This window comes from Humulus lupulus, chromosome X, assembly GCF_963169125.1.
Source record: "Humulus lupulus chromosome X, drHumLupu1.1, whole genome shotgun sequence".
In the NCBI taxonomy this organism is placed as follows: Eukaryota; Viridiplantae; Streptophyta; class Magnoliopsida; order Rosales; family Cannabaceae; genus Humulus; species Humulus lupulus.
In genome coordinates this window covers 1,191,106-1,205,296 of record NC_084802.1, presented here as the reverse complement: position 1 = coordinate 1,205,296, position 14,191 = coordinate 1,191,106, and the positions used below count along the sequence as shown (strand labels likewise).

General features: G+C 29.4%; 2 protein-coding genes across 2 annotated transcripts; one reads left to right on the top strand and one right to left on the bottom strand.

Moving 5' to 3' along the window:
- Window positions 1-951: 951 nt before the first annotated feature.
- LOC133803756 (uncharacterized) lies at window positions 952-4,629 on the bottom strand. The gene is made up of 9 exons (XM_062241867.1): window positions 4,450-4,629; window positions 3,711-3,791; window positions 3,256-3,305; window positions 2,665-2,742; window positions 2,383-2,440; window positions 2,248-2,297; window positions 1,852-1,960; window positions 1,691-1,752; window positions 952-1,215 (listed from the first exon to the last, which is right to left on the bottom strand). The coding sequence occupies exons 1-9, from the start codon at window positions 4,531-4,533 to the stop codon at window positions 1,176-1,178; spliced, it is 612 nt and encodes a 203-aa protein (XP_062097851.1). The 5' UTR covers window positions 4,534-4,629; the 3' UTR covers window positions 952-1,175.
- Window positions 4,630-7,992: 3,363 nt separating this feature from the next.
- Window positions 7,993-10,988, top strand: LOC133804573 (uncharacterized). The gene is made up of 3 exons (XM_062242724.1): window positions 7,993-8,428; window positions 10,048-10,206; window positions 10,306-10,988. The coding sequence occupies exons 1-3, from the start codon at window positions 8,165-8,167 to the stop codon at window positions 10,660-10,662; spliced, it is 780 nt and encodes a 259-aa protein (XP_062098708.1). The 5' UTR covers window positions 7,993-8,164; the 3' UTR covers window positions 10,663-10,988.
- Window positions 10,989-14,191: the final 3,203 nt, after the last annotated feature.

Genomic DNA, 14,191 nt, shown 5'->3' with positions numbered 1-14,191 from the left:
ACAAATATTACAAATTTAAAGACACATTAAAAAAATTAAAATTGAACACATTAAACATCACATTCTCAACATTCACAATCAATAGTATTATTGCTATGTAATTAATGAGTAGTTTTATTTAAAACATTAATTAGATATAATAATTGTGATGATTTTGATAAATTAATATAATAATAAAAAGAATATTCAATTTATTTATAAAAATAATATAATAATAAATAAAAAAAAAAATTTGGTAGTTTTTAATGTTGTGGTTGGAGTGAAAATAATTTTTGACACCAAATTTGATGTTGGTGTGACACCAAATTTAGTGTCAAGTTGGAGATGTTCTTATCTTATTATTTTTCATTTTCTTGCTTTCAAGAAAGAAAAAGAAAAAGAGATACAGTGGGTAAAACATTAATTGTTAAAATGTTAAAACATTGATTGGTAATGACTTCTTTTTCAAGTGCACTAATTTAATAATACAATGTGTGTGATTTAAATTTAATACATATTAATAGAAGCCAAACTTTTTTTTATTATAAAAAAGTATATATATTTTGTACTTTGTATTTTGTCCAATTAAAAGTCTGGACCCTATGTTTTGATAAATGATTTTTTATACCTTATGTTTTATAAAATTGTTTAAATAAAACCATAAACTCGATTTTAATCAAAGTTTTTTTTTAGCTAAAATTACAAATAATTCACCAAACTAACAATTTAAAACAAAAACAAAATTATCTTAGCTAACAACTGTTATTGTTATATTCAATTTTTTCTTCATCAAAATTAGATTTAGAGATTTATTTGAACTATTTTACAAAACACAGTCCAAAATTTTGTTTGTCAAAATACAAGATCCAAACAATCAGGTAATGAGACAAAAAATGTATAAACCCTTTTATTATTAGCATTGAGAAAAGTGGTAATAAGATAATAAGATTCATACAAAAATAGAATGGATAATTGAGGTAAAAAGTAAAATCCCATTTTATATTAGTTGTAAACTCTCAGATGAATACAGGACTGGATTTGGCACTGAATTCATAGGCAGTGACATCCAACTATAACATATGCTCACCTTTGTAAGAGGTTAGCTCATTTTGGTCATATTTATATATCTAATTAATCCCATAAAACTGTATCATTAACAACTCAACATAAAATGTAGTGTAGGCATATGATATTTCTCATTCCACATGAGAAAGACCACCTCCTTCTGCCTTTGTCCTGAAAATTAAAAGAAAAAAAATCAATTAAAAAAAAATACATATTGGTTAAAATAAGGCTTTATAATTTTTTAGACTATGTGTTTTGTCTCATTACTTGTTTGGACTCTGTGTTTTGACAAATTACTTTTTTGACCCTGTATTTTCTAAAATAGTTCAAATAGACCCCTAAACTTGATTTTGATCAAAGTTTTTTGAACTAAAATCACAAATAATTCATCAAACTAACAACTCATAACAAAAATACAGTCATTCTGCCTAAGAACCGTGTTGTTATACTCAATTTTTTGTTCATTAAAATTAAGTTTCTATTTGAACTATTTTATAAAACACAAGATTCAAAAAGTAATTTGTCAAAACACAGGGTCCAAACAGGTAATGAGACAAAACATAAGACAAAACATAGAGTCTAAAAATGTATAAACCCTTCAAAATGGAACCTACATTCATTCTGATGATCAAGAAAGAAGACTTACTTGTGATCAGAAGGATTTGGCATGAGTTCATACACAATTGTTGCAACAACATCCCTCTTCAACTGGTCACCCAAAAACACAGTCAATGACCTAAGTAGCAAGTAGTACTATGTACTAACACTCAGAAATCTGTATAGGGCTATCGTGGGATATGAATTTACCTGAGTTGCTTCGCCTTTGAAACCAATATAGTGAATCTGAGAGGCATCGCCACCGAAATTCTCGGGGAAATGTAATGTGATATTTCCCACACTTTGGAATTTGGAATATCTAAATGTCATGGATAAATTGAGACAATATATTACTAAGAGCATTACTATAACGCCCCATATGGTACCCAACACCACTTGAAATATCATAAAATGAGTGGTTATATTTAATTGTTCTAATATTTTAAAACCATATAATGCCTTGTTGCATTAATCTTACTACTACGGAACATATATTCACATATCAGTTGGCAAAAAGGAACAACAGCTGCCAACACTGCTTTTGTACAAAGTGATTATAGATCAATGCATATTTCTCAAGTAGCACTTGAGACAGGTAATAGTTACCTTGTTTGGTACTCTAAGACTCCCTGGGAGTTTTCAGCCAATTCCCATTCCTTAAACACGAGCAAATAGTCCAAATAAGTTGAAATGTTTAACATTTTCAATCAACTCACACGCAAACTAAAGGTTAAGCAGTACCTGAATAGCTTGCATACTTTGAGCATCCGAAAAATCAATGCCCTCTCGGTTTATGAACCTGGTTTAGATAACACAATCTAAGAGCTTTCTTCCAGATATAATAACAATAGGAAGGACGAGATCATTTTTTTAAAAAAAGCTGTGTCAATGTTATTCTGTTCCTCTCACGCGAGAAAATAGATAACTTTTCTACCTTTGCTACATCTGCTTGCACACGATGAAACCTTGACCAATATAAGTAAGTCGTGGTTTAGCATGAAAAGCTCGAAAGGTTTAACTTACGCTCTCATCTTTGATGGACTTGTTCCATCAGCACCACCAACAACACATATGCTCTTGATCTTTACATCTGATGTAAACCTATCACCAAAACAGAAAAAAGGACAGGAAACTAAGAAAGCCTGGAAAAAACTTTATCATACATAGTAAAGCATAACTAATCTCTACTCAAAACCAAAGCTAGAAATTTATTGGGGTTTTTCTTAAGTGAGATAGTAATGACTACCTAGACTCAACGAGACTGGAGTAAGATACAATCTGTCAGTGATATCACTACTCAACTTAAAATCTGCCATGAACTAAGACACAGGAACAGATGTTGAATTTACAGTGTCATGCGAAACTAGGCACGATGCCCCCTAAAGAAATAGAGCAAGCATACCAAGCTGACATTATTCTGATATGAACCCATCCAACATAAATGAGAATGAATTTACACAGTTAACAAATCGGAATTAAATATCTACGCGTCTTGATGTTTTAGTATTTTACTCTCTATCTATACTTGATTTATTTTTAAGGGTTTGTTAGAACTTATAATGAATGTTGCGGAGGTAATAAATAGCCTCTTAAGAGACAAAAGCAGCCACTTACGGAATAAACACTAGTAACTCGGGGTCACCCTCATTGCTTTCCAAGTGTTCCTGTTGTAGAAAAGAGTATGAAGTAAAGCATTATATGCCCAGCAACAAATATTCTCTTACACTAGAATTATAAAACTCATGCAATAAAGAATTCTAAGAGTTGTGGTGTTTGAAAAATCAATGTGAAAATAAAGGTTCCAACTACAACTGGACTACATAAAGCTAAAGATTGAATACTCATTATGTAATGTCACACTACAGAAAAGCATAAAGGTATATTCTGTAACTTAAGGTAACACGCTAGGAATATGGTGTTTCAACTGGTAAGCGTCTCAAAAAACATTCAGCCGAAAACAATTCTGGAAGTTCCCTTCAAATCATACCTAAGCTTAAATTTGGTTTTGTATGAATATATCGTCTTTGAGCAACAAATTTTAAAAAGAAGGATTAAATGAAGCTAATTACCCCCGTAGAATTCAATCGATGCTCCCAAGCTTTGAACACAGATTTAACACTTCCTGGAGTAGCCTCGTTCAAAGCAGACACCTAAAAACCCATCAAAATAGGATTAGAAAAATGCACAGCATCAAGGAGTGGTTTGAACTCATGCAACTGAAGGAAATGGAAGAAAAATTTAGAAAACAACAATGGGATCATTGGTAATCAACAAAAAATAAGTTCCAATTACATAATCATTAACAAATGATTCGATTTCCCAAGTTTCAAAGTTTTCAATGAACCAAAAATGAATACTTACCATATTTCCAATAAATAACCAACACGATTACATCTCTTGAAAAACTACAGAAGACAGCATCAAACATTTCTGGAACTAATTTTTCAAATATTTAAGCTATTGGGTCTGAGAATATCGATCTTGGACTGCATAAAAATATATAGCCAAATACGTTGCGAAGCACTAACAACCAAGAAAACCAGTTCAACAATATCAATCCAATTGATCACCGAGGAAATACAATAAGAAACAAAATCAAACAGTCTGGGGTTAATTCTTCAAAGATTTACGCTAGTGGGTCATCAATCAGGAACAAAATTGCTCCACAGCAACAATGGGTGTGAGAATCTCAAACTTGGGTTACAAAATAACATGGAAAAGATAACCTACAAGGAGTTGAGTTGAATTGAATTGACAGTGAATATAAGAAAAGAGTAAAGTTGGGAGTGAATGAAAATAGTAAAATACCTTAGGGAGGTCTATGTGCTTGTACAGAGACCAATCAGAGGAACAATCATGATCTTCGCAGCTATGGTCGTGTAAGCAAGCCATCTTTCCAGGGCAACTGAGAATGAGCTCAAACAAGGATTAGACCTTAGAATTCTAAGGAAGGAAATGGAAGAAACTACGAAGAAGAAGAAGTTGGCGTCTTTAGGCATCAAACTTAAAAATTCAAAACGACGTGTCGTAGAGTACAATAAAATATATATATTTTTTGAGATAAAACAAAAAAACAAATTGTAGTTATTAGCATCCTATTTAAACTAAGATTTATCCTTAGATTGATGAGATAGACCAATAAGATAAGTTGTCTCTAATTATTTTAGATTTTGGCATCTCGATATAGTTGGTCAATCTTTTAAATAGAAGAAATTACTTTTTAGTATTTTGACTTATAGTTTATTTGATTAGTCAAATTAGAATTTTTGTTAGAATAAATCAGATAACTAAATCTTTAATTTAAGAATATTGCTAAGGGACAACATTTCTTGAGCATCCAACATCCCTTGTTGTGACATATCACAATTTATGCAATTTAATATCCAGTCTCACATATTTTATTTTAAGAACTTGATGTTAAAATGCACAAATCACAATAACATTAGACACCATATTATGTCAATAAACAGTGCTCATGATTTAAAGGAATATAAACAACTTCGACCATCTTATAAATAAAGGAAGTTATAAGAATGAAGAAGACAATTGATTTTGGACATGGAGAAACGCTATCAAAGTTTGTATTAAAACAAAATATTAATAACAACCTTCATTAGACTGATAAATAAATATTTTTTAGCATCCAACCACTATAATTTTGTTGTTTTTCAAAATTTTTTACTATTGTTATACATCTAAAACATAATCATGTTTTAGATTATTATTGAGAAAAAACCGCATCAAGAGAATAACTCATAGATTTAGGTCACATTGACACCTACTCTAATTTTTTTACCGTCACATCTCTTGTTTATATGTTGTTGACGAAATATTGCATCAACACAAATTAATAAATATGATTTATCATCAAAATTAAAAATAAATAAAACATCAACATAACTTTGAAGATGTTATTAATTAAACACATATGGTGTATAATAATAATAATAATAATAATAATATAAGAAAGTAATAAAATCATACTCTCAAAATCAATAAAAAAAATAATGAATATAATTTTGAATCAAGATTAACCAAATAAATGTATACCACAGCACATAAAATAACTATATTAATCCAAAAAAAATCAATATCATCAATATTAGAAAAATAAATATAAAATTAAATTTATTAAACAATATATACTACAAAAATATACTATTTTAATAAAACCTATACCATAATTTAAAAAAAAAATTACACACAGACAAGATATACCACAAATACCAACATCAAGTTATAAATTGATATTGCTATAAACTAGAAAAATTATAATGTATAAATTTATTCTAATTTTGAAGGAACATGGAATCCTCATTTTGAAAGGAAAAAAATTAGGTAAATTGATTATAAATTGGTTTGAATCCATTCTTTTAAATGAAATGGAATCAATTTCGAAAATGTGAGAAGGAGAAATAAATAAAATTGAAGAAAAATAATTATATAGCATTAAAAGTTCATCTTGCTACAACTTTAAAAATTGAGACATTTTCTTAGTAATGTTTATTAAGGCAAATTTGCTCCAATAATAAATAGGGAAATTTGCGGCATAAATACCCATTTTGTTCATTTTGTTGCTAATAAGTATCTAATTTTTAAAAATTGTGGCATAAATTCCCATTTTGTTGCTAATAAGTACCTAATTTTTAAAAATTGCTGCATTAATACTCAAAATTCTACTTTTTAGACTCTGCCGTTGGTACCCACTTAACAGAGTTACTATTAAGGACACGTGTACTGTCCTGATAATTCTTTTTTTTTTCACCTAATTAATTAAGAAAATACAATAAGTACCATCAATAATGTGTCTAGCTTTATTTTTAGCCCGATAAAAAGTCAAAGAGGAAACTTTAGAGTACTTACTATCAGATGTCATCTGTCTGTAAGACTTTAGAGTACTAATTTTTATTTTAATTAGTTTTATGTATTTTCTTAATTAATTAGGTGAAAAAAAGAAGAATTATCAGGACAGTACACGTGTCCTTAATAGTAACTCTGTTAAGTGGGTACCAACGGCAGAGTCTAAAAAAATGGAATTTTGAGTATTAATGCAGCAATTTTTAAAAATTGGGTACTTATTAGCAACAAAATGAACAAAATAGGTATTTATGCCGCAATTTTTAAAAATTGGGTACTTATTAGCAACAAAATGAACAAAATAGGTATTTATGCCGCAAATTTCCCTAATAAATATGACCTAAAATTGAGAAAGATGACTTGGACTAATCAAATAAGTAATATTTAATAATGAGTGAGGCTTGAGATACATATACTTTTTTATTAATATTTTTGTACAAGTGAATTAGGAGACTCTTTAGGCAACTTTCTTATCCATTATTTTTTTAATTTAATGACATATGTGATCTTTAAACAATATCTATTTTTGCAAAATAATATTTAATTTTATTACAATTATGTCATTATTAAATACAATTTCATTTATAGAAATCAAATTAACTATGAACAAAAATCCAATGAACAATAAAAAAAGAATAATTTTTTTTTTCTAATTCTGGAGTTTGTGTACATATATATATAGTAGAAATACTATTAATACAGAAAAAATATTATTACGTTAATACATTATTTTCTAAAAATATATTATTAAAAGAATAATAAATAATATAAATATAAATATAACTAATAGATATCCATTAATAAAAAAACAGTTTCAAATACAAAAAAAGGGTTAAAATAATAATGATAATAAAATCGAAACACTTCTGTACACACTTCAATAATAAAATGGAAACACTTTTTTTTTTATAAATATATAAATAAGGAAAATAAAATATTTATATGAATTTATTTAAAAAAAATAACAACAAGTTGTATATTGTTTGTATTATTGATAATATATTTAAAATTTTGATGAAAACCAATATGCATACTTGAAATCATCTTAATGAAGTGGCATAGCTCTTCTTTAATAGATTATGAATTCATTATTATTTAAAATATGATAATGAGTAATGAATATGACAGAGAGTTCATCTTTTTGATATAGATAAATAAAATAAGTATTTGATGGTAACATAATTGTAATAAAATTAAATTATCATGAGTTATTATTTTGTAAAAATAAACATTGTTTAAAAAATAATACATGTCATTAAATTAAAAAAAAAATGCAAATATTATCTGTGACATAATTATATTAATATAATTTAATAATTATTATAAAAAATCACTAACGAATCATCAATTGCCACCTCACCTCGCGGGCTAAAATATAGAAAAGTGTGTCTCAATAAATATATCTAACTAAAATTGAGAAATATGACGTGGACCAATTAGATAATTTTATCTAACTATTTTTTTTTTTCTATAAATTTGCATAAATATATCAGTTAGCTACACCCAAATCGTGCATCTTCATCATCGGTTCGCTCAGGTTGTCGTCCTCCTCCTGAAACGGCACCGTTCGGAGTCTTCTCGACTGAAGAAACGACACCGTTCGGAGTCTTCGCCATCCTCACTCACAGACAGTCTTCTCGACTGAAGAAACGACACCGTTCCAAGCATGGAAGGAATCGAGGGAGATAGCTCAGGAGGAGCGAGCAACTACGTGTTGCGACCTTCACGGATCATGAACGAAGATATTCTCTTCTGCATTGATGTCGACCCTGAATCCCTCGTCGAGATGAAGGTTTCCGGCCCTAATGGCAGACCCATTACTCGTTTGGACTCAATCAAGCAAGCCATTCTCCTCTTCATCAACGCCAAGCTCACCATCAATCCCGACCATCGCTTCGCCTTTGCCACTCTCGGCAAATCCCCTTCTTGGGTCGGTACCCTAACCTACTCTTGCTCTGAATTTTATGTGTTGTTGTGTGATTAATTGAATTGGGTTCCTCGCTTTCGATTGTGTTATTGCCTGATTAACCTACATTTGCTATGAATTGGGGAAAAATGCGTACAATTATTAGTATTGATCTTCACTGAGCTGTACATGGTTGTTTTGAATAGCAATTGTGCATGATCAATGGTTGAAACGGCTGGTTGATTCGATTTAAGTACAAAGATGAATTAATTTCACTATAGATAACCATTTAGTTTTTGGGTTCTTTACAAATTTCAAGAGATGTTTGGACCTTAATGTGATCATATGTGGACAAGGCCTGAGGAGGTTTGGTTTTCGAAAGCTGTCATTGTTAGGTGACCTGCTTGATCAAGCTTTTTGCTTTGTTGGTGGAATTTTAGTTGGATGGAGTTAGAAATCCATGGGTTTTGTGTGAAACCATTAGAAGTGTTTTGCATTTGATTTTTAAGTATCAGAAAATTAAGACCCAAGTAAATTCCATACACAAGTTCAGATAATAGAAGAAGAAGAAGAGTATACTACGTGAATTTCCTCTGTACTTAGCAAAAAATATACAAAACCAGTTAGACAATACCAAGAACCTGGTAGTATTCAAGAGACCACCCCTTCTCCCAAGAGCATCAGCTCCTAAACCATTTCATATAATCCACACCCATCTTCAATCTCTTCTCTTCTATGCTGTTTAAATATTCTCACTAATCCTGGAAAAAATTTCAAACTTCCCCATAATATAACTCACTCCTAAATAAGGAAAATCCTAGAGGACACACGTGTAGAACACATCTATCTTTACAAATGTGGGGTACACATAATATTATTGTGGACGTACTACTTTATATTAGTGTATGTTACCCACACAACCTTTTCTCTTCTATGCTGTTTAAATGTATTCACTACTTCCAAAAAAAATTTCACAATTCCCCATAATATAACTCACTCTTAACAAAAGAAAATAAGGAGTCACGTAATATTAATAAGAGAATTGCTAAGGGGCACCACTGGTGCCCAACACCACAAGTAGTTGACTTATCGCTATTGGTGCAATCCAATATCGGGTCCCATTTGTTTGAATTTAATAAGTATTATGGGGTATGCCACCTCATGTGGTGTTGTGGTGTTGGACACCTTAAGGTGCCAAATAGCAACACTCTATTAATAATGTGGACCTACTTTTCTATTTACCATTACCACTAGAAAATATTTTCACTTCCCACGACTTAGTTTGTTCCTATTTTACCCTTTATTGGGTGCCTAACACACAACCATGTGGATTCTGTAGCTGTATTAAGAAGCGAATTCACCATCCTTGTTTCGTTATATATTTTACGCACTAATCTTTTTCTTCTTCCCTTATTCTCTTAAGTGTTTTATTCTCATTATGCTATTAGAATATTTTTTCTTTTATGAACAAAACAGAGCCTTTTTTGAAACACAAGCCAGAGTTCTAGATGTTTGATTTTACTCTAACATAAACATGCAGCCTTTTCGCTTGAACAACTCAATTTCCATTGCGTGTGATTTTGTTTAGTTCTGTTTGATTGAGGCAAAAATTTCTCTCTCTCTCTCTCTCTTATATTTTGAAGCTTCGAAAAGAGTTTAGCTGTGACGTTGAGTCTGCAAACGAAGCACTTCGGGGACTCTCAGCTACTCAAGCAACAGGTCAAGCTGATCTCACCAATCTGCTCCGTGTAGCAGCACACGAAGCAAAGAGGTCCCGTGCTCAGAATCGTATTCTTAGGGTGGTTAGTAGTTTTGCTTCACTTCCATTTATGCCTTTCTCTCATTCTTTGACCAATCTGATCACACTTGACATAACCTTACCAATTGCAATTTGCTCTTAGATTCTCATCTACTGCAGATCATCCATACGGCCGCAACACCAATGGCCTGTAAACCAGAAGTTCTTCACTTTAGATGTTATCTACCTTCACGACAAGCCAGGACCCGACAACTGCCCACAAGATGTCTACGACTCACTCGTGGACGCCTTGGACCATGTTAGCGAATATGAAGGCTACATTTTCGAGAGCGGCCAGGGGCTGCAGCGTGTCCTCTTCAAGTACATGTGCACACTGCTGGCACACCCTCAACAGCGCTGCGCACAAGAGTTTGTGGACTTGCCGAAGGCTCTTACAAAGAAGTCGCTTCCAACAGACACAGTGCCGGAAGATAGTGTACCTGTATCCGGCGGCCAATGAGATGCGAGCTAAGCTATCAGTTGAGTGGATTCATCTATTTATGTGCAGCTTTTGCTGTGCCATTAGAAGTGAATGTACTCTTGGGTTGGATAATCAACCAAGCTGATAGTGTCTCCTATCCCATGCACATGTATATAAGGGATCTGTTGTTGAGGCTTTGAGTGTGTTGTTAGATCTGGATATTATTGCTCATTTTAGTGGTACTTCTATCCAAGGTTCTGAGACTGTCATTGTATTTGCAAGATGACTTTATTGGTTGAACTAGGGCTGAACAACAGAACAAGCCTTGTTTTGAACAAGTTCCTACTATGGCTCTCCTATTATTAGCCATTCCGGATCCAATTTTCACTAGAGGTTCTTAGGTTAAGATTGGAATATTACTCTCCAAGTTGCTCACTCAGTTGCTCTTTAAATCAAATTAATGTTGCAATATTAGAGAAAAAATTATCTTCTTTTTTGGGGATACAAAAAAAGAGCAAGTTGTAGTAGTTCAAATTTAAAATTTGTTTTTAATATTAAAACCCCATTAAAATTATGGGTTCTATTTTAACTATTTTACAAAACATAGGGTCCAAAAAGTAATTTGTCAAAATAGAGGGTCCAAACAGGTAATGAGAAAAAATACAGGGTCCAAAAAGGTATATAAAATTATTAATTATAAAAAGTTGTTGAGTCAACTAATTTTAGTTTATAACAAAAGCTCTTCAATTAACACTAATATTGTTAAAAAATATTTGTTGGGAGACTCTAATTAAATTTTTAGGGAGAGTCTAGAGTAAGGTATGCCTTTTTACTTTATTAGTAGGGCACGATCCTGTTTTAAGCACGTAAATTAGTTATGATCTTAGTTTTTTTTTATTATTATTATGACAGTCTTCAATAAATTTTTAATGATTTATTATGCTAAAATCAAATAGTCTGTTTTTCATGCGTATAAAAAAACAACATATACAACATACTCTTTGAATCTTAATTTTGTTACCATAAAAATTTCTCAAAAATTTATAAGAACCCTACTATAACTACAATGAACACCACCATCAAAGTTGAAAAAAAATTAGTATTTGAATATGTGCCTAAAATAGGATCATACCTACTCGTAAGGTAAAAATGTGTACTTCAGGAGCAGACCCACATAGAGATGAGTGTGTGCTGTTGCCCCCACTAATTTTTTTTTAAAAAATATATGTATTTTAATTAATTAATGTATATATTTTTAATTGAAGCTAATATTTAAATAATAAGACTTTAGTGTAACAAATAAATTGATATATATAAATCACCCTAACAAGGTTTCAAACTCCACTAAATGTGTTTTTTTTTTAAGATACATATGATATTTATTATTATTTTTTTGGCTTATTATATATATAATTTTTAAAATTCGTCCCTTAAAGTTAAATTCTGGGTCCGCTTTATTGTAGATTTTTTCTAAATCTTTATTACAAGGGACTTTTAATGATTAAAAGTAAAAAGTATTCATAGACTAGTTTATATATATATATATATTTATTTTGCAAAGTTATAGTTTAATTTTCACGATATAGAAGGCAACATTCAACTTTTGTTATATATTAAAAACTTGGTAACATAGATAACTAGTAAAGGGATCACTTTGTTAGCCGAAGGATGAACAAAACAACAAGAGCTATCACCACAACATTACATTAAAAAAAAAGTAAGATATTACTTGTTGATTTTAAATTTCAAATATGGTTCAAGTAAAGTATATACTCGAGTTGAGTGAGGCTCAAATATAAAAGTACCTTATGTAAATGTAATATATTTAATTTAAATTTTAAAAAAAATTCTATTTTACAAAACTACATTGTAGAAAAATTATTTAGCTATTAATTACTTATAATTAAAATTAAGACCATGTTAATAATAGAAATATATGTTAAGACTATATGTTAGGATATAGAAAATGTATATAATTGGCATCATACTTTTATATTTGATTTGATTTGTTAGACAATTTTTGTATTATTATATATTGTTGTATTAAATAATTATTTTTTAGTGAGTTTTTATAGGAAAGGATTACCCAATGCTCATATCTCTTGTAAGATAATAATCATAGCCTATTCATTTGAAAAAAAATAATGGGATAAGATAAAATATATATATATGAATTTTTCTAAAGAATATTTGTTGATTCTCAAAATGTGTGATAGTACAATTGGTAGTCTCTCACCAAATGAACCACACAACTTTCTTTCATAATTTTCTCATATATATTTTTTATATATATATATGTATATATTCTCCAAATGAATATGAGCCTTACATGTTTTTTAATTATTTATATTTAGGGTTTAGATTATTATGTCAAACAAGTGTGTTAGAGTTAGATAAGCATTTGATGTGGAATGAATCTAAATTAATAACATATTGTATTGTCCTCATCATCATATATTCATGCATATTCCACTTTGACTCATTCAACATATCTTAACACTAATTAATAATAATAATAATAATAATAATTATTATTATTATTTTCATTTTAATGACATGTATAAGTATATAATTAAATTAAATTGCATACCAAAACGAATTGCCACAAATTTGTGGCCGGCCTTTTAATGTTAGGAAATCTTAATTTTAGCTTTTTCACTTCTGAAACACTATAAAGCAACAGTAATTAAGCTCTTTTTTTAATAATTTAAACTTTTAATTTGCTCATTTCTTTAATAATAATTATTATTATCATTTTTCCTGTTTAAAAAGTTACATATTATATTATTTTTAGAAAATATCATTTTGATTCAAATATTTTGTTGAACTATATTTTCAATCTTGTGTTTTATAAAATGTATCAAAATAGTACCTTAAATTCAATTTTTGTCCGAATAATTTCAAATATAATATTTCTTTGTCTGCTCTTTGGCCACATTTCTAACTTTTTTGAACTCATTATATCGTCGAGACCTAATAATTTATCTTATATTTAAAATTATTTTGATATATTTTACAAAATACGTGTGTTGAAATATAATTTAGCAAAACATAAGATCCAAATGAGTAATCGTGTAAAATATAAGAGCCAAAATAGTATTATTTTTATAAATAATAAATTATGATAGAAGGTTTGAAAATAGTGTATATTTAATTTATATCAATTAACCTCTTATTTTATTAACTTAAAACTTGTAATTTGTTCATTTCTTTAATATCATTAGTTTTCCTCTTTAAAACGTCACAATTTTTTTTTAATTTTATAAATAATAAATAGTGATATATAGAAGGTTTGAAAATAGTATATATTTTAGTTTAATTTGGTGTACGTACGTGTCATTTTTATTCAACTATACAGTACTCCTGGCCTTTGGGTTGGAGCAAGAGTTTTTTCTTCTCTTAAAAAATTAATATAAAGCTTTATTTATATAATAATAAATTAGGCTTAGTTTACTAATTATTTTAGTTCAATTGTATGTGTTAAGCTTACGTTGTTCTTCGTTTGCTTTATCAATTAATTAATCCAAAAATAATTAATTTATTTTATGATAAATTCAAACTGTATTCT